We start from the raw sequence: 22,001 nt of genomic DNA on the forward strand, positions 1-22,001 counted from the left end.
TATTGACTCGTGTATAAGCCGAGGATGGAATCCATAGACTATGCCCCCTTATGCTGCCCCGTAGAATATGCCCCCATATGCTGCCCCATAGACTATGCCCCCATTTGCTGCCCCATAGACTATGTCCCCATTTGCTGCCCCATAGTTTATGCCCTCATATGCTGCCCCATAGAATATGCCCCCATATGCTGCAAAAAAAAGCCATACTCGCCTCTCCTGGGTCCATCGCCGCTGTCTGCCGCTTCTTGTGTCAGTGACTGTTCAACTAGCAGAGTGGCGGCGCGCACTAATCACGTCACCGCACTCCCTGCTGCCTAAACGTCACTGACACAGGATGCAGCAGAGACAGCAGTGAGCAGCGATGGACCGGGGGACAGGTGAATATCGCTATACTCACCCATCCTGCCGCGGTCTCTGCAGCCTCGCTCGCTTCTCCACTGTCTCCCTTCCTGTCTTCAGCAGTCACGTGGTGCCGCTCATTACACTCATGAATATGCGTATATTCATGAGTGTAATGAGCAGCAACACGTGACCGTTGAAGACAGGAAGGGAGACAGTGAAGAAGCAAGCGAGGCTGCAGAGACCACGGCAGGACAGGTAAGTATAATCTCTGACACCCCCGCTCCCCCTCCCCCGCCGACCCCCAGGTATATGACCCGTGTATAAGCCAAGAGGGGGGACTTTCAGCCCAAAAAATGGGCTGAAAATATCTGCTTATAAACGAGTATATATGGTAACAACGTATACAATAATTAAAGAAAAATAAGACGATCCTGCTCGTGAGAGCTTACAATCTACAATGAGGTGGGGGAGATACAAAGTACAGGTGTGTATTTACAATGATGTATTTACAATGATGGTCCAGCCATCTTGAGGGAGTGAGGGATGGATGGAGATAGTGAATGGGCTACTCATGCACACTTACACATGTAATGATTTTGATTAGTGAACGTGATAGGCCACTCTGAACAAATATGTTTTGAGGGAGCACCTAAAACTATGCAAATTGTGGATAGTCCTAATTTCTTGGGGTAGAGCATTCCATAGGATTGGCGCAGCGCGGGAGAAGTCTTGGAGTCGGGAGTGGGAGGTACGGCTAAGTGCAGTGGTAAGTCGAAAGTCGTTTGCAGAGCGCAGCGGTCGGTTAGGCCGATAGACAGAAATGAGGGAGGAGATGTAGGGGGGTGCTGCACTGTGGAGAGTTTTGTGGGTGAGAACAAGTACTTTGAATTGGATCCTATAATGAATGGGCAGCCAATGTAAGGACTGGCGAAGAGCAGACGTGTCCGAGTACCGATTAGCCAGATAGATGACCCTGGCTGCTGCATTAAGTATGGACTGGAGAGGGGATAGTCGAGTAACGGGGAGGCCAATTAATAGAGCATTGCAGTAATCCAGGCGGGAGTAGATCAATGCTACAGTGAGGGTTTTAGTTGTTTCCATGGTGAGAAAAGGGCGCATTCTAGAGATGTTCTTTAGGTGTAAGCGGCAAGAGCGGGCAAGAGATTGTATATGGGATGTGAAGGAGAGATTGGTGTCATACATAACACCCAGACAGCGCGCCTGCTACCGGGGTGTTATTATAGTGCCACCCACGGAGAGGGAAATGTCAGATTTGGGGAGGTTAGTAGACGGCGGGAGCAGAAGAAGCTCAGTTTTGGAGAGGTTGAGTTTCAGATAGAGAGCGGACATGGTGTTGGAGACTGCGGACAGTCACTGGCGTTCTGTAGTACAGCGGGGTAAGGTCGGCGTATATAGTTGTGCATCATCAGCATAAAGATGGTACTGAAAGCCAAATCTGCTGATAGTCTGTCCAATTGGGGCCATGTAGAGAGAGAGGAGAAGGGGGCCAAGGACTGAGCCCTGAGGTACCCCGACAGCAAGAGGAAGAGGAGATGACGTGGAGCCAGAGAACAAAACACTGAAGGAGCGGTCAGAAAGATAGGAAGAGAACCAGGAGAGAGCAGTGTCCTTAATGCCTAGTGACTGGAGCCTAGAGAGTAGGAGATGGTGGTCAACAGTGTCAAAAGCTGCAGATAGGTCAAGAAGAATGAGCAGAGCGTGGTCACCGTGGTCACCGTTACGTTTTGCTGTCAGAAGGTCACTGGTCACTTTGATGAGTGCAGTTTCTGTCGAATGTAGGGGGCGGAAGCCGGACTGTGAAAGGTCTAGGAGGGAGTGAGTGGAGAGGTAACGGGTAAGGCGGGAGTTAACTAGGCGCTCCAAAAGTTTGGAGATAAAGGGGAGATTGGAGACTGGTCTGTAGTTTTTTGTGCAGGATGGGTCGAGAGTGGGTTTCTTCAGTAGTGGAGTAACGATGGCGTGTTTGAAGGAGGATGGGAAAATGCCCGAGGAGAGGGAGATATTAAAGATTGTAGTTAGGTGAGTGTGATGACTGGAGAGAGAGACTGGAGGAGATGTGAGGGAATGGGGTCGGTAGTGCATGTGGTCGGACGAGAGGAGTCTGGAGACTTCTTCTTCTGTGATGGGATCAAATGTGTAAAGTGAGCCAGGGGAGATGCAGGAAGAGATGGGAGTCACAGCACTTGGTGGTTGGGAGCAGATTTCCTGACGGATATTATCTATTTTTTCTGTAAAGTGTGAGGCCAGGTCATCAGCACAAATGTCTGTGATAGATGCTTGTGCTTTTGGCCTGAGGAGGGAGTGAAAAGTGTCAAAAGGTTTATTGGGGTTGTTGGCTAGTGAGGAGATCAGGGTGGTGAAATAGGTCTGTTTGGCAAGGTGAAGGGCAGCATTATAGGTTCTTAACATGAATTTGAAGTGGATGAAGTCTTCTGGTGTGTGGGTTTTTCTCCATAGGCGTTCAGCACTCCTAGAGCATTGCTGGAGAAGTTGAGTTTGTGGTGTGAGCCTGTTTTATTCTGTGCTTGGAGGTTCTGAGGGTGAGGGGAGCTACTAGGTCAAGGGTGCTTCTAAGAGTGTCGTTGTAGTGATGAACAGCCAGATCAGGACAGGAAAAAGAGGAGGTTGGGGACAGTGATGAGTGTAGTGAGTCTGAAAGTGTCTGAGGGTTAATGGCTTGTAGATTTCTGATTGTGTTGTAGGTAGGAGTGAGCTGGTGTGGGTGAGGATTTGTGAGCGTGAGGGAGAGTATGTTGTGGTCAGAGAGTGGAGGTGGTGAGTTATTTAGGTGGGAGATTGAACAGAGCCAGACAAAGACCAGATCAAGGGTGTTACCGTCCTTGTGTGTCTCAGAGGCTCAGAGCTGCGAGAGGCCTAGAGAGGTGGTTAGTGATAGAAGCTGGGATGCAGATGTGGAAGTAGGGCTGTTAATGGGGATGTTGAAGTCTCCCAGGATAAGAGTTGGTAGTTCTGAGGACATGAAGTGCGGCAGCCAGGCAGAAAATTGGTCAAGGAAGTGGGTGGGTGAGCCTGGGGGCCGGTATATGACCGCTACTCTGAGGGAGAGGGGACGGAAGGCCTGATGGTGTGGACCTCAAAGGAAGGGAATGAGAGTGATGGAACTGGGGGGATGACCTGGAAAGTGTATTGTGGGGACAGGAGTATGCCGACTCCACCACCATGTCTGTTTGTGTGTCTCGGGGAATGAGAGAATTGTAAGCCACCATAGGAAATGGCAGCAGGAGAGACCGTGTCAGAATCCAAGACAAGTCCTAGTTTCCATCTGGGACCTGAATCTGTGATAGTAGGTTGGATTCTTTGGACAACTTTCATAAACCTATGGATAAGTGTTTCCTGGGGCAATCTTTTCCCTAGCAATGCTGAAAGGGCAGATACCTAAACTCTGATAGTATTAGTCTTGAGACCTTTGTCAAAACCTTCTTGCAGGAAGTCCAGGATGTTCTGCAAGGTAGGAGAATGAGAGGACACCTGGTTCTTTACACATCAAGCTGTAAAAACCTGATTCTAGAATAGGTTTTGTTGGTGCTTGCACCTATGGAATGGAGGAGGGTATTGACTACAGCTTTTGGTAGCCGCATCTTATAACAAAGGGGGCAATCAAACTCCAACCTGTCAGATGAATGCGATCCAGGGAGGATAACATTGTCTGTCCTGAGTGACCAGATGAGGGATGATGGGAATTCTCCAATACATTCCCCTGCTCTTAACCATCGGAGAAGTGAACCATGCCCTTTAGGGCCAAAAAGGGCTTACTATTATCACCAAGGCCTTCTCTCTCTTGATCTACTGCAGGACTTTGAGAATCAGCGATATAGGGAGAAACATATATGCTAACTGGAATCTCCATGGTATTGATAGAACGTTCAGTGCCCAAGGTCTGTTGTAGAGGGAGCAAACAATATCTACTTTTGTATTCTCTCGGGTAGCCATCAAGTCTATCTGAGGGCTCCCCATTATTCTGTAATTTGATGGAAAATGCTTTGGTCCAAAAACCACTCCTCTGGAAGGGATAGATCGCTACATAACTTGTGTGCTAACATATTTCAGCTCCCCTTGATACGGCTGTCAATTGTTTCTTGTGCCTCCCTGGTGACATATGGGATACTGTTGTCTGATTGTTGGACCTGGTCCTTATGACTTTCCCTTGAATGGTTGGATAAAGGTGAATGAGAGCTCTCTGAACAGTTCTAATCTCTCTGAGGTTGGATGACAGGAGTTTCTCTCTCGGAGACTCTGCCGCATTCACTCTCTTGCCCTTCAATTTGGGCACCCCATCCTGTTAGAGATGCATCTGTTGCTATCTGTCCATACAGGGGGAGCAAAGTGTCTGCCATTCTTAAAGTGAAGCCACCATCTCAGGGAGGATATCGTTTCTCTGGAAAAGAACATCAACTCATCCAGAGAACGTAAGTTTCTGTCCCCTTTGTGCAGTATCTCCGTTGGGCCTATTCGATCGCCTCACTGGCTGCTACCATCATCCCAATGTCCTCATCATCTGTCGAAGGGACACTTGTCTGGGTTGTTTCAATAATTTGACTGTGGCCGTGAGCGCTCAGAGTCCTTGCACAGGAGGGTCAATTCTGATGACTCCTTTATAAGCCAATCGTCCAGATATGGAAAGATGCTTATACCTTTCTATCTGAGTCCTGCAATTACCGTTCCCCAACTTTTGTAAAGACTCGAGGAGCAGAGGAGATCCCGAAGGGAAATGAGGCGAGCTGGAGAGGAGTTAACTTGCGTTCTACCCAGACCGCTATTGTAGGGAAGTGGACTGACCTATGGACCTGTCTGAAGAGGAACAGTAAATGTAGGATGTGCAGTAAATATTCTTGACGTGAACTGGTGTATACGTATGGGGAAACAGCTAGAATTAGGAAGAGACGGTGCAGTACTGAGGTTTGGCCACTAGAGGGAGACAAAATAAAGCAGGGAAAGGACTTAACAGCAGCTAATGCTTAAGAAACCGCAAAGTGATGGTGGGCGGAGTTACGGGGACTCGAGAGGGGAATTCCCCGGCAGGGGAATAAAAAGGGAGAGAGAGAGCACAAGAGAAGCCATTCCAGGAGGAGGAGTTCAGCGCAGGAAGAGACTGAAGAAGAAAGCGCTCTGGAAGGGACTGGAAGGAGAGACAGTCAGGGGGTGGTCCTGACAGGATAGCCGCAGGACAGAGGACGCCCGGGGGTACCAGACAGATGGACTTGGTCAGGGGAAGCGCTGTGGTGGTGGGCCTAGGGCAGCCACAGTGAAAGAAACGCGAGGGACGTCGCTTTCAGGGAAAGCAGGAGGTGAAAAGTTACCTGGGCCTTTGCGTAGAAGCTGTCGTGCTGCTGTGGTCATCGGGAGGACAGCCAATAAAGAGGACCTGTTTGAACACACGTTGGTTTCTGTCTCCAGTCTGTTTGCGGCGAAAAGGGACCATCCCCCAGTTGGCGCACGTACTACACTATTAGAAGATATCTTCGATGATTCACATGGATGGGAATATGTAGATATACATCCTTTAGGTTGATGGTAGCTAGTTAATCCCCTTGTTCTAAAAGGGGTAGAATCGATTTTATTGATTCCGTGCAGAACCTTGTTTTGATTATGAACTTATTCTAAAACCTGAGATCTATAATCAGTGGCGGATTATAATGAGGTCAATTTGGGCAGTTGCCCCGGGCCCAGTGGGGTTAAGGGGCCCACAGCCCAGGCCAGTAAATTGCCCCATTATAATCCGCCACCGCGCAGGGCCGGATTATAGGCAGGGCAGGCGGGGCTTCAGCCCCGGGGTCCCCACCACAAGAGCTTCTAAGGGGGCCCCCACCACATTCCTGCTGGCTGCTGCAATGGCACTCCATCTTCTCCCCACCTAAAAGTGAGTGACCGTGGGGGCGGCATTATGTGCTCTGCTACCAGCAGCATCTACAAGTAGCGTGAACGCTGATGCTGCTGGTAGCGTGCAAAGGCTTGTGATGAGATCACAGGAGGGAAGGTGTCAGGGCCCCCGATCATGTGACCCCTGTCTCCTCCCCTCCTGTGACCTCATCACAGGTCCTGTGCGCACAGCACAGAGCACTGAGAGCAGCCATGTATGTGGAGTGCGGCTCTGCGGGTGGAGGTCTGTGCTGGAGGCTCCATTATTCTCTATGTGGAGTGCGGCTCTGCGGGTGGAGGTCGGTGCTGGAGGCTCCATTATTCTCTATGTGGAGTGCGGCTCTGCGGGTGGAGGTCGGTGCTGGAGGCTCCATTATTCTGTATGTGGAGTGCGGCTCTGCGGGTGGAGGTCGTGCTGGAGGCTCCATTATTCTCTATGTGGAGTGCGGGTGGAGGTCAGTGCTGGAGGCTCCATTATTCTCTATGTGGAGTGCGGCTCTGCGGGTGGAGGTCGGTGCTGGAGGCTCCATTATTCTCTATGTGGAGTGCGGGTGGAGGTCAGTGCTGGAGGCTCCATTATTCTCTATGTGGAGTGCGGCTCTGCGGGTGGAGGTCGGTGCTGGAGGCTCCATTATTCTCTATGTGGAGTGCGGCTCTGCGGGTGGAGGTCGGTGCTGGAGGCTCCATTATTCTCTATGTGGAGTGCGGCTCTGCGGGTGGAGGTCAGTGCTGGAGGCCCCATTATTCTCTATGTGGAGTGCGGCTCTGCGGGTGGAGGTCAGTGCTGGAGGCTCCATTATTCTCTATGTGGAGTGTTCCTCTGCGGGTGGAGGTCGGTGCTGGAGGCCCCATTATTCTCTATGTGGAGTGCGGGTGGAGGTAGGTGCTGGAGGCTCCATTATTCTCTATGTGGAGTGCGGGTGGAGGTCGGTGCTGGAGGCTCCATTATTCTCTATGTGGAGTGCGGCTCTGCGGGTGGAGGTCGGTGCTGGAGGCTCCATTATTCTCTATGTGGAGTGCGGCTCTGCGGGTGGAGGTCGGTGCTGGAGGCCCCATTATTCTCTATGTAGAGTGCGGCTCTGCGGGTGGAGGTCGGTGCTGGAGTCCCCATTATTCTCTATGTAGAGTGTGGCTCTGCGGGTGGAGGTCGGTGCTGGAGGCTCCATTATTCTCTATGTAGAGTGTGGCTCTACGATTCGTGACCCCCGTCACGTGACGAGGGGGGCCCACAGAGTCTGAACTGCCCCGGGCCCTGGCTACCCTTAATCCACCCCTGTCTATAATAGTTCTAATAATCTATAATAGTTCTCACTTGTTTTGGAGTTTTTTGGAACTAGAAAAATCCCTGGCGTAAACGTCTAAGCTCCTTTCCTTCAAGAGATCCTCCTCCAGGACCCTCATCTCAAGAAATTCTCTGGTAGATCTCTCTAAAAGGAATTTCTTTTTCTCACGCAACCTTGGTGTTGTGACGAATCTTTTAGAGGGATACAAAATAAATTCTATATGATAAACATTTTTTATGATATCTAGGTGTAAGGTAGAGACAGGACTGTAGTCGTGACCTGAATAACTGCTATATCCATGTCCAGTCCTTCCCCTACAGAAAAATGTACTCTTGTCTTCTGCATACCTGCATCTCCAGAATCAGCGTCCTCTGAGCGCTTCCCAGGCGATAACGGTCCCTCTTCCAGGCGACCCCCAGCAATGGAGACATAGTCAGAGTCAATTTTAACAATTTCTTTACTGAGTATTTCACACGTTACGTCCACAGTTGGTACATTGTGATATTTGCTTGTTTCCTCATCTTTCCCTTTTTGGCTGTTACTTCTGTGCAGTACACGCCCGGACCGAACCATCCTAGGTTGCTCCCCAGTTCCTTCCTGGCCTAACCTTGCCATGATGACAATTCCTTCTGCCTGTTTTGCCCCAGATTCAAAATCATCAGTCAGCAGGTTTGGTTACTTCTGGTAAAGCATCTGGCCCATCTGTACCAAACTCGTCATAGCCCCAGCTTCCTTCACTTCAGTTGTCCAGCCGAATCCTGCCCTAAAAGCATCGGCCCAGGCGACACGTCGCCACATCTTTCCGTTTCTGTACTGGCCCACTGATATGACACACAGTGGCCATGGGTAACGTGGGCTGCAGCGGTTGAACGTTGCGTGGCTGCCAAGCTATCCTGGCCTATAGCCCATGTGGACAATAGGGCACCCTGGCCTTGTCTGACCTAACTTCCTACGAGGTCCCCACTTACTACCCGGCAGCCCCTCCTACACTTGAACTTCTATGAACGTCCTATCAGCTATACCTATAGAGCCCACTAGTATGCCCCCCATTTAGTGGCCCGCAACATAACTACACTTACCCATGATTATGTAAACTAAATACTAAAGTGCCCTCCTCTAATGTCCCCAAAAGGATGCACTAACTTACCCTAACTGTACATGCACAACAGTCACATTATATTACGTAGTAACATAATACAGAAACACAAGACAATATGTTACAACTTTACACAATGGTAACACATACATGTGGCAATGTACCATTAAAGACGAGTGATAATACATATTTCTATGAGGATGAGAGGAAGGGAAGCAAGAAAAACATCATATCTCACTCCCTTACATAGGACCCAGAGATACTTTACTAGGCCCTGCCATTGGTGAAAGAAAAAAGACAACTTTCCCCCTACTGGTGGAATCCTGGCTTCAGAAGTCCAACCTCTTGTTGGAAAAAGAGGAGGGTCCCCACGTCCTCCATGCTATCTACTAGAGAATTTTTGCAACGCTGTACCGCTGCTTGAGGGAGGCTTTTGCTCCAAGTCCTGCTTATTTGACTTGGCCTTCTACTTTGGCCCTGAAATGAGAACTGAGATTTGAGGAAAGATTTTCCTAAAGTTGCATATTCACATCAAAGCATATATTTGTCTCAATCTGACAATTTCAACATGACTGGCTTACTAATGTTCACCATACACATTAATTGAACACTACCTCCCCCCCTTTACCTGCTGATTTCCATGGGGCCAGCCCACCATCTGATGTCGGGAGCGAGAAGGATCGGACACCTGGAATTCCATCGCACAATAATTTTGTTTTCAGAAGATAATTTTTTCCCCTTTGAAAATACATAAATACTTGGCCCAGTTCTCATAAGAATCGGGGAGTAAGGAAGAGATAGCTGCCTGACAATCAAACATTCTGCCGTGTTTGGGGACCTTCCTATTCCACCGATAGATTATAAAGGGGGGGGATTGATCAGGCGTCTTGAATTTCAACGGCTGGTTCTTTGGTTCTTGGGGTGTATACGGTAAGCTGCCGTCTCTGGCCACCTTAAGATTTCTTCATCCTTCATGTTTGTACCAGACAAGGCGAGTCTTATTAGAGCAGCATGAAGTCAGATATTTGTGGAGGAGTTTGCCTCCATGTGTAAGGGACAGGCCATATACAGTGGAGCTCCAGGATTTGACCCACTATTCAATGGTTTATGTTGTTTCTAATTATTTTTATAGATAAAAAAAAGGAAACAATCAAAAATTAGGGTTAAGGTTGGAATTAGGGTTAGGGTTCGAATTAGGGTTAGGGTTGGGATTAGGGTTAGGGTTGTGTTAGGGTTAGGGTTGGAGCAAGAATTGAGGGGTTTCTACTATTTACCAACTTTGGGGGTCTAATTTCTCCTGTTACCCTTGGGAAAATAAAAAAAAATTTGGGGCTAAAAAAATCACTTTTGTGGGAAAAGAAAAGATTTTTTATTTTCACGGCTCTGCGTTATAAACTTCTGTGAAGCACTCGAGGGTTCAAATTGCTCACCACACATCTAGATAAGCTCCTTGGGGGGTTTAGTTTCCAAAATGGGGTCACTTGTGGGGGTATCTACTGTTTAGGCACATCAGGGGCTCTGCAAATGCAACATGACGCCAATCCATCAAAGTCAGCATTCCGAAATGGCGCTCCTTCCCGTCTGAGCTCTCCCATGTGCCCAAACAGTGGTTCACCCCCACATATGGGGTATCAGCGTACTCAGGACAAATTGCACAACAACTTTTGTGGTCCAATTTGTCCTGTTACCCTTGGAAAAATAAAAAATAGCGGGCTAAGAAATAATTTTTGAGGAAAAAAAATGATTTTTTTATTTTCAGTGCTCTGCGTTATAAACTTCTGTGAAGCACTTGGGGGTTCAAAGTGCTCACCGCACATCTAGATAAGTTCCTTAAGGGTTCTAGTTTCCAAAATAGTGTTACTTGTGGGGGGTTTCCACTGTTGAGGCACATAAGGGCGTCTCCAAACGCGACATGGCATCCAATCTCAATTCCAGCCAATTCTGCATTGAAAAAATCTAACGGTACTCCTTCCCTTCTGAGCTCTGCCGTGCTCCCAAACAGTGGTTTATCTCCACATATGGGGTATGGGAGTACTCAGGATAAATTGCAAAACAACTTTGGGGGTCTAATTTCTCCTGTTAACCTTGTAAAAATAAAAATTTGGGGGCGAAAAGATCATTTTTGTGGACATTTTCACAGCTCTACGTTATAAACTTCTGTAAAGCACTTGGAGGTTCAAAGTGCTCACCACACATCTAGATAAGTTCCTTAAGGGGTCTAGTTTCCAAAATGGGGTCACTTGTTGGGGGTTTCCACTCTTTAGGCACATCAGAGGGCTGAACGCAACATGGCGTCCGATCTCAATTCCATCCAATTCTGCGTTGAAAAAGTCAAACGGCGCCCCTTCACTTGCAAGCTCTGATGTGCGCCCTAAAAGTGGTTAACCCCAACATATGGGATATTGACGTATTCAGGAGAAGTTGCACAACAATTTTTGTGGTTCATTTTCTCTTTTAACACTTGTCAAAATAAAAAAATTGGTTCTGAAGTAAATTTTTTGCAAAAAAGAGTTAATTTTTTTCTTCCACATTGCTTCAGTTTCAGTTTGCTTCAAAGGGTTGATAAACTTCTTGAATGTGGTTTTGAGCACTTTGAGGGGTCTAGTTTTTAGAATGGTGTCACTTTTGGGTGTATTCTGTCATGTACTCCCCTCAAAATTACTTTAAATATGATGTGGTCCCTAAAAAAAATGGTTTTGTAAATTTTGATGTAAAAATGAGAAATCGCTGGTCAACTTTTAACCCTTATAACTTCCTAACAAAAAAATTTTATTTCCAAAATTGTGCTGATGTAAAGTAGACATGTGGGAAATGTTATTTATTAAGAAAATTGTGTGACATATCTCTCTGATTTAAGGGCATAAAAATTTAAAGTTTTAAAATTGCAAAATATTCAAAAATTTCCCCATATTTCCATTTTTTTCATAACTAATCACAAGTCCCATAGAAGAAATTTTGCCACTAACATGAAGTAAAATATGTCACGAAAAAACAGTCTCAGAATCATCGGGATCCGTTGAACCGTTCCAGAATTATAACCTCATAAAGTGACAGTGGCAAGTCACTTCCCTGCAACAGTGATGACGCCCCGATAGTTCCAGCTTCAGGGCGTATTTCGGACCGATGACACTGTGCCTGTTCACCCCTTTACACAGGAACAAAACAAAGGTGGGTACACCTGAACGAAACTTTGTTTGCAAAATGTGCGTTGGGTGTGGTGGGCACCTGGATATCTGCACTATAGTAAATATGCATGAATTTACTTTATTTACATTCTTGCAATAATCTGGGTTGATCATGTGTAGCATGGTTAGGGTTTGTATTGCATATTGCATAACATTATGTCATATGACTTAATCAATTTGATGAGTTATTATATGTGGATATGTCCTTTATCTTCTGATTGATGATTTACTTAGTCCATTAGCACTTGCACTTTATCTTACTTGGACTGTTTTTTTTTTTTATCCACGTATTCATAATATGTATCCCCCAGGAGTATGCAGTTAATATATATACTGTATGTGTATATATATATATATATATGTATGTACAGTATGTGTGATTGGTTGCTATGAGTAACAGTTTTCCTTGCAACCAATCACTAAGCATCTCTCATTTCACCGGAGCTGTTTAAAAGAAACTGAGCTGTGATTGGTTGCTAAGAGAAAGTTTTTCCACTTGACAGAACCTTAGCAGACACTGACATGGTGGGAGAAATCTAGCATCCCTGGGAACATAAGCTTCCAGCCATTGTCTGCCCCCCAAAAAGGAGCAGAGAGCACATGACAGAAATGAATCCCCCCCCTCCCGTGCCCATATACCCATCACACATCCTCCATCCATAGGCAAATCCATCAGCGCTCTGATTCGCACCCCAGGCTTCTATTAAAGGGATCATTGGTATGGAAGTCAGGGCAAATCCACTCAGCGCTCTGGTTCTGATGCCAGGCTGACTGGAAGATGTGGGATAATAGGGGTAGTAGTCCTGTGGCTCTGGCTGACGGGATGAAGTGGGATAATAGGGGTAGTAGTCCTGTGGCTCTGGATGACGGGATGATGTGGGATATTAGGGGGAGGAGTCCGGTGGCTCTGGCTGACGGGATGATGTGGGATATTAGAGGTAGTAGTCCTGTGGCTCTGGCTGACGGGATGATGTGGGATATTAGGGGTAGTAGTCTGGCAGCTGTGACGGGATGATGTGGGATATTAGTGGTAGTTGTCTGGTGGCTCTGGCTGACGGGATGATGTGGGATATTAGCATTGGTAGTCCGGTGGCTCTGGCTGACGGGATTGTGTGGGATATTATAGTGAATGTGGCTATGGGGAGTGGGCGGGGCGCTACACTCAGCTTTTTTATATACATATATTAGTGTATATTCATTATAATTTGTTATAACTAACCGTATTTAGTTACTATGCCCGGGCAGCGCCGGGCTCTTCAGCTAGTCTCTATATATAAAACTGAATGTGTGTGTGTGTGTGTATATATCACCAACCAATCACGAAGCAGCTTTTATTTCACCAGAGCTGTTCTAAAGAAGCTCAGCTGTGATTGGTTGCTATGAGCAAGTTTTCCCACTTGACAACACCTCAGCAGACACTGACATGTGGGAGAAATCTAGCATCCCCGGGAACATAAGCTCCCAGGCATTGTCTGTCCCCCAGAAAGGAGCAGAGAGCACGACAGAAATTAATCCCCCCTCCCTGCCCATATACCCATCACACATCCTCAGTCCCATAGGCACATCTTCCCTCTTAAAGGGATCTTTGGTATGGAAGTCAGGGCAGTTGCCTTCTAATGCTCTGGTACTGACCCCAGGCTCTCTTAAAGGCATCTCCTGTATGGAAGTTAGGGCAAATCCCTCAGTCATCTGACTCTGACCCCAGGTTTCTATTAAAGGGATCCTCAGTATGGAAGTGAGGGCAAATCCATCCAGCGCTTTGGTACTGACCCCAGGCCTCTCTTAAAGGGATCACCGGTATGGAAGTTAGGGTAAATCCCTCACTGCTCTGATTCTGACCCCAAGCTTCTATTAAAGGGATCATTGGTATGGAAGTTAGGGCAAATCCACTCTGTGCTTTGGTACTGACCCCAGGCCTCTCTTAAGGGGATCCCCGGTATAGAAGTCAGGGCAATTGCCTTCAAATGCTCTGGTACTGACCCCAGGCCCTCTTAAAGGGATCACCAGTATGGAAGTTAGGGTAAATCCCTCAGCACTCTGATTCTCACCCCAGGCTTCTATTAAAGGGATCATTCATATGGAAGTCAGGGATAATCCAATCAGCGCTCTGGTTCTGACGCCAGGCTGACGGGATGATGTGGGATATTAGGGGGAGTAGTCCAGTGGCTCTGGCTGACGGGATGATGTGAGATATTAGGGGTAGTAGTCCGGTGGCTCTGGCTGACGGGATGATGTGGGATATTAAGGGTAGTAGTCCGGTGGCTCTGGCTGACGGGCCAATGTGGGATATTAGGGGTAGTTGTCTGGTTGCTCTGGCTTGCTGCATGCTGCGATTGTCACCGATTTTCGGATCGGATTCGACAATGCATGTCTATGGGGGCGAGAAAAAATGGGAGTCAAAACGGACCCGATGTGTGAGTTGCGATAAAAATCGCACCAAAAGCCGGCAATTTTTTTTCCTAAAGACAGTAAAATCACAGTGTCCAATTAAAAAAAGCAACAAAGTAATAGATATAGACACATTAAATATTATATATATATATATAATACATGTTATAGAGACACATTTATATATATATTTCGAGTTCATACAGTTCTTAATTGCAGAATAGCCGCTGACACATTAGCCGGCTTTTGTATAACATTCTCCTGCCCGACATGAAGTGACACATGGTTTACATATAGTTAACCATTTCATTTCATGTTTTTTATTTTATGTCTCTCACTATTAATTATATGAGGGCTTGTGGGTTAAATTTTGGGCTTGTAGGGGTTCATTTAAGGGGTTAATTCGTTGTATTAAATTACGGGGACTCCCTGCAGCCTCAGTGACGTCAGCGGGAGTCTCCGCAATTTAATACAACGAATTAACCCCTTAAATGAACCCCTACAAGCCCAAAATTTAACCCACAAGCCCTCATATAATTAATAGTGAGAGACATAAAATAAAAAACATGAAATGAAATGGTTAACTATATGTAAACCATGTGTCATTTCATGTCGGGCAGGAGAATGTTATACAAAAGCCGGCAAATGTTTCAGCGGCTATTCTGCAATTAAGAACTGTATGAACTAGAAATATATACAGTATATAAATGTGTCTCTATAACATGTATAAAATATATATATATTTATTTATTTAATGTGTCTATATCTATTAATTAGTTTGTGTGGGGAAACCTGTCATTAGGCTCCATTATATGTCCATTTTGCTTCCCTGAGAGAAAATCTCGCCAGACGGATGTCAAAAGGATGCTTACATGCGATTAAAATCGCATCAATGAAGATAAATCGCATCAAAAATGCATCACTGGTTAAGATACCTTTGTGCGATTTTGGACCATTAAAATGGGACCGATTTTTTTATTCGTTGTGTGTGACTCCAGCCTAACTTCCATACCGGGGATCCCTTTAAGAGAGGCCTGGAGTCAGTACCAAAGCGCAGAGTGGATTTGCCCTCACTTCCATACCGGGGATCCCTTTAAGAGAGCCTGGGATCAGAACCAGAGCGCTGAGTGGATTTGCCCTGACTTGCATACCAATGATCCCTTTAACCCGTTTCCTACATTAGACGTTCTATTCCGTCCATGTGACCTGGGACCTAAGTCCCAAGGACGGAATAGTACGTCTAGCGCAATCAGCTGCGCTCACGGGGGGAGCGCAGCTGATCGCAGCCGGGTGTCAGCTTATTATCACAGCTGACACCCGGCACTATGTGTCAGCGCCGGCATGAGGAAGCCTGCAGCACTGCCTGTGACAGATCGCTGATCTGTCACAGCGATCTGTGATGTGACAGATCAGCGATCTGTCACATGACAGTTATGTCCCCCCTGGGACAATGTAATAAAGTTAAAAAAAAAAAAAAGTGTAAAAATAATTTATATATTAAAAAAAAAAAAAAAAAAATCGCTAAATAAACTAAAAAAAAAAATTCCCTAATTCATTTTTTGAAAATAAAAAAAAATAAAAGTACACATATTTGGTATCGCCGCGTCCATAACGACCCGCCCTATAAAACTGTCCCACTAGTTAACCCCTTTATTGAACCCCTTAAAAAGTAAAAATAAAAAACAAAGCAAAAAATAAAGCTTTATCATACCACCGAACAAAAAGTGCAATAACGCGCGATCAAAAAGACGGATATAAATAACCATGGTACCGCTGAAAATGTCATCTTGTCCCGCATAGAAGGAGCTGCCAAACAGCATCATCAGCGAAAAAATAAAAAAGTTATAGCTCGCAGAATAAAGCGATGCAAAAATATTTTTTATATAAAATTGTTTTCATTGCATAAAAGCGCCAAAACAAAAAAAAGACATAAATGAGGTATCGCTGTAACCGTACTGACCCGAAGATTAAAACCTCTTTATCAATTTTACCGCACGCGGAATGGTGTAAACGCACCCCCCCAAAAGAAATTCATGAAACGCTGGTTTTTGTTCATTCTGCGTCCCAAAAATCGAAATAAAAAGTGATCAAAAATGTCACGTGCCCGAAAATGATGCCAATAAAAACGTCAACTCGTCCCGCAAAAAATAAGACCTCACATGACTCTGTGGGTCAAAATATGGAAAAATTATAGCTCTCAAAATGTGGTGATGCAAAAACTATTTTTACAATAAAAGCGTCCTTTAGCGTGCGACAGCTGCCAAATATAAAAACCGCCATAAATAGTAAATCAAACCCCCTTTAGGCCTCTTTCACACGAGAGAGAGAGAGAGAGAGAGAATTTTTTTTTTACGATCCCGGAACGGCATTACTGGGTTAAAAATGATCCCGGAGCAAAGCTTCCGGGCATGCGCACATGAAAATAGCGGACCGTCAAGAAGAAAAGACGTTGCAGTGTCCGTCTCATCCGCCCGGGAGCCAGAAAAATTTTGGCGGATCGGTCAAAATATGGGGGTGATGGACGACCATCAGTCAAGATCCGCCAATAATGTTAGTCTATGGGGGGAAAAAATGGATCCGCCCCTTTTTTCGCAGATCCGTTTTTTTTCAAGAATTGGCGGATTATGACTGATGTGAAAAAACGGAAGTGTGAAAGAGGCCATAGGGCTAGGGGTGTGTTGGGGTTAGGGTTGGAGTTAGAATTGGGGGGTTTCCACTGTTTTGGCACATCAGGGGCTTTCCAAACGCGACATGGTGTCCGATCTCAATTCCAGCCAAAAAAGACAAATGGCGCTGCTTCCCTTCCGAGCTCTGCCATGCGCCCAAATAGTGGTTTACCCCCACATATGGGGTATCAGCGTACTCAGGACAAATTGCACAATAACTTTTGGGGTCCTGCTACTCTTGGGAAAATAACAAATGGGGGTGAAAAGATTTTTTTAATCGTACGGCTGTACGTTATAAACTTCTGTGATAAGTTCCTTGGGGTGGTCAAGTTTCCAAAATGGGGTCACTTGTGGGGGGTTTCCACTGTTTAGGCACATCAGGAGCTCTCTAAACTTGACATGGAATCCGATCTGAATTCCAGCCAATTTTGCAGTGAAAAAGTCAAACAGCGCTCCTTCCCTTCCGAGCTCTGCCATGCGCCCAAACAGTGGCTCCCCCCAACATATCAGGTATCGTCGTACTCAGGACAAATTGCACAATAACATTTGCAGTCCAATTTCTCCTGTTACCCTTGGTAAAATAAAAAAATTTAACCTGAAGTAATTTTTTTTGTGAAAAAAAGTTAAATGTTCATTTTTTTTTTAAACATTCAAAAAATTCCTGTGAAGCACCTGAAGGGTTAATAAACTTTTTGAATCTGATTTTGAGCACATTGAGGGGTGCAGTTTTTAGAATGGTGTCAATTTTGGGTATTTTCAATCATATAGACCCCTCAAAGTGGCTTCAAATGTGATGTGGTCTGTAAAAATAAAATGGTGTTGTAAAAATGAGAAATCGCTGGTCAACTTTTAACCCTTATAACTTCCTAACAAAAAAAAATTTTGGTTCCCAAATTGTGTTGATGTAAAGTAAACATGTGGGAAATGTTACTTATTAAGTTTTTTGAGTGCTGTATCTCTGTGATTTAAGAGCATAAAAATTCAAAGTTGGAAAATTGCGAAATTTTCGCCAAATTTCCGATTTTTTTTCACAAATAAACGCAAGTTACATGAATTAAATTTTACCACTAACATGAAATGCAATATATCATGAGGAAACAGTCATTTGAAGGCAATTGCCCTGACTTCCATACCGGGGATGCCTTTAAGAGAGCCCTGGGGTCAAAACCGAAGCGCTGGATAGATTTGCCCTGACTTCCATACCAATGATCCCTTGTGACAGAGGATGTGTGATGTGTATATGGGCAGGGAGGGGGGGATTCATTTCTGTCGTGCTCTCTGCTCCTTTCAGGGGGGCAGACAATGGCTGGGAGCTTATGTTCCCGGTGATGCTAGATTTCTCCCACCATGTCAGTGTCTGCTGAGGTGTTGTCAAGTGGGAAAACTGTTGCTCATAGCAACCAATCACAGCTCAGCTTCTTTTAACCAGCTCTGACTTCCATACCAATGATCCCTTTAATAGAAGCCTGGGGTCAGAACCAAAGCGCTGGATGGATTTGCCCTGACTTCCATACCAGAGATCCCTTTAAGAGGGGCCTGGGGTCAGTACCAAAGCACAGGGTAGATTTGCCCTAACTTCTATACCAATGATCCCTTTAATAGAAGCCTGCGGTCAGAATCAGGGCGCTGAGGGATTTGCCCTAGCTTCCATACAGGAGATCCCTTTAAGAGAGGCTGGGGTGAGAATCAGAGTGCTGCGGGATTTACCTTAACTTCCATACCGGTGATCCCTGTAAGAGAGGCCTGGGGTCAGTACCAAACCGCTTAATGGATTTGCCCTCACTTCCATACCGGGGATCCCTTTAAGAGGGGCCTTGGGTCAGAACCAGGGCGCTGAGTGGATTTGCCCTATCTTCCATATCGGAGATCCCTTTAAGAGGGGTCTGGGGTCAGAACCAGAGCGCTGAGTGGATTTGCCCTGACTTGCATGCCAATGATCCCTTTAATAGAACCCTGGGGTCAGTACCAGAGCATTAGAAGGCAATTGCCCTGACTTCCATACCGGAGAGCCCTTTAAGAAAGGCCTGGGGTCAGTACCAAAGCGCAGAGTGGATTTGCCCTAAATTCCATACCAATGATCCCTTTAAGAGACCCTGGGGTCAGAACCACAGAGCTGAGTGGAACGGTCCTAACTTCCATACCAGAGAAGGTAATGCAACAGACATGCCCAGGAGTGATACGGTGGTGGGTTTAGTACAAACTGTATTGGATGACCCGGCTGCGATCCGGAGGATAGCGTTTCCGTTTCCTTTGTGAGTTTTGAAAATAAAGACTTCTAAGATGGCCTAACCTGGGTCGCTGCCTTTTTACCGCACTGTGTGATCATCGCTGCATTACACCCCATTGATTAGTGCTGCAAAAATAATTACTTTGAGTTGCTGTCACATATGGGATGTCACAGGAGATGATATTGATTTATCTCCACTTCTTAAAATTAACGCTGGTCTGCATGCTGATTAAAGGGAAAAAACAAATCCCCCCCTCCCCCAAACCTCTCATCGTTGTATGATCAGGCACTACTCAGTGTTACATAAACTAGATCCTCAGCATCTCATTCCCGCTCCCACTTGCTTCATCCCCATTACTCTCCCACCCTCCCCGTTTCCTCTTGTCTTCGGGAGGGATGGGGGGGTAGACTTCAAACCTTCCGATTTAGTTGCCATAGTAACGCATTCAGCTTCTGTTAACACAGTATGGGTCTCTGACATACAATAAAAAGTGTTATAATGAGAGGTGGGAACTGATCATGCAGTGCAGAATTGGGGTAGGAAAGCGTGATGAAGAGTAGCATAACCTGTGGGTTTATGGCAGGGGTGGGGAACCTCAGGCCCAAGGGCCATTTACGGCCCTCGATGACCTTCTATCAGGCCCCCGAGCAGATTTTCAGGGACCGCATTCTTGAGCAGGGAGCTGTATTTTGATTATCACAATCTCATTAATTTCTTCTTGCTCTGTGAGCACACACACAGTGTTCACTACTGAACATTGAAGGGCATGCAATGAAAGATTAAGTCATGACACCTGTGCCAGAGTCAGGATGTACTTTGTGGGCGGAGTTTGTACGGCCCCCGAAGGATGGAATAAATATCCAAAAGGCCCTCGGCAGAAAGAAGATTCCCCCCCATGGTTTATGGGGTAAACTACCATCAGTGCAGGGGTTTGCGGCACATGATTAATATTAGCCATTAATAAATATATTATTCAGGTTCTTTTGCATGGGTAAAAATGATTAAAAGTCAGATAGAAGAAAAGGAGAGGAGGTGGAAAAGAGTTTGCACAGTGAAACCAAAGATGACCAGCCAAAATGGCAATATAAATTGTCTTCTAAGCGGGCAATAGTACGCCTCCCCTCAAACAATGGGCAGTATACATAGTAAATGGTGAACCCATTCTTGTCAACGGTCTTTGAGGGTCATGGAAAAATGGAACACTCCCACAACAACAGCAGAAAGAGTTGCCAATCTCCTGGGTACCACAGGAAGCCTTCTGCAAAGTTGCACATTCAAGAGGTGGAATAGGGATCTAATAAGGCCTCGGCTGCATAAAGTGCATTTAGGGGGCAGGAATGGGACAGGGCTGCAAAAAATGTACATGTTTATCCCTTTAAAAAAAAAAAAAAAAAAAAAAAAGTGGCAGTCCCATGATTTAAGTAGTTGTCTTCTCTAAAAGGTGATTTTGTTGGAGAGGTTTCGCTGTAAATTTTGTTCTTCTATACCAATAGTAGTGCACCCCCTCTGGGGCCGTGCTGCACCCCCTCAGGCATGATGCTGACCCCACTTATATAGAAATGCCACTAATAGTCTATTAAAGTAAAATTCTATCATAAGCCTTGTGCAATGGATGCATCCTCTGGTTCTGTTTTGGAAAGATTACACCCTTAGTTTAGGTTGCCCCCCTATAGGCATCACGGCACTAAATTCCCATCTTAATGGACGAAGCAGCAAATTAACAAATGAAGCAAACTTTTTTTTTTTTACTCTGAGCCAGAGTCTTCATTACTTTCGTAATTTACCATAATACCTTTCTTAGTGGAGCTAGAAAACTAGACCAAATGTCGGACTCAAAATGTGTTGTACTCTACTTTTAATCCAATGCTCCAGTCAAATTTGTATTTTTTGTGTTTGTTTTTAGCTACCTATACTGACAATTTGGAACCCCAGCTTCCTGCTGCCTTTACCCCACTTATACTGGGCTTCATTAAAAAGGTCCAATCAATAACCTTATATGTTTATACCATATATTTCCTTCCCAGTAGGTGAAAGATGCAAGAATAGAGCCTGAATAGAAGTCACGTTGCATGTTCAGTGACTAACACTAGTGTAATAATGTTTTATACACATGCCCTCATTACTCCTACAATAAAACATGCAAATTTCTAATACCGCATTATGCAACGACTATTATTCCTCACAACTGCTGACCTCTTAACCACGCAATAAATGCAGCACAATAGACTTTTTTAGCTTATGTTGCATCCTACCTTTATCTTTTGTGCTGTGCCCTTTTGCTGTGAACAAAGAAAACCACAAGCAGTATAAGGATGGTTGATATTACAGACCTATAGGGTGGAACAAGACCACTGGGATTTGGTTGTTGTTAGGGAGTGACTTGTGCGTCCCACTTAGGGTTCCCCTTTATTAGCGAAAGTAAGCCGTTAACATAGAGTTGTATGGCTATTTGAAGAGCCGCCATGTAATACTTCATTTCCCCTGCAGTGGCCTCCACCATTATGTACAGCCTGCGGCAGCTTGTTCCTGTCATTTAAGAAGCAGGATGTGTGGTGATCTCTGCTGATCGCCCACCTGGATTTATTTAAAATTCTTAGTAAGTTAACCCCACTAAGCTCTGCTTTTAGATTAGCCGTCCATGGGTGGTTTTCATAATATACGGTATATAATGGACCCTTGAGCAATTTTTTTTTCTTTATGTAAGGCATGATAGTGCGGTAAAGAGGCAGTGACCCAGGTTAGTCCAGTTCAAACGTATTTATTTTTGCAACTTACAAAATATCTCAAACTTTATCCTTCGGTTCGCAGCCGGATTGTCTATAGCAGTCCATATGAAATCCATTGCCGTGGGTGACTGCGCTGCTGTAGCACTCGTCGGTGTGTCAATGGCTTTACCTTCTGCGGCCTGTGTTCAG

General features: G+C 45.5%; 1 protein-coding gene across 1 annotated transcript in view; it reads left to right on the top strand.

The window, feature by feature from the left end:
• ST6GALNAC6 (ST6 N-acetylgalactosaminide alpha-2,6-sialyltransferase 6) overlaps positions 1–22,001 on the top strand; it is a 70,369-nt gene that overhangs the window by 16,929 nt on the left and 31,439 nt on the right. Inside the window, 1 exon segment of the mRNA XM_073540940.1 lies at positions 11,559–11,787. Within this exon segment, the coding sequence (XP_073397041.1) occupies positions 11,743–11,787 (45 nt within the window). The 5' untranslated portion in view covers positions 11,559–11,742.

Source organism: Dendrobates tinctorius, unplaced genomic scaffold, assembly GCF_039654945.1.
Source record: "Dendrobates tinctorius isolate UK_male_01 unplaced genomic scaffold, ASM3965494v1 ptg000120l, whole genome shotgun sequence".
NCBI lineage: Eukaryota > Metazoa > Chordata > Amphibia > Anura > Dendrobatidae > Dendrobates > Dendrobates tinctorius.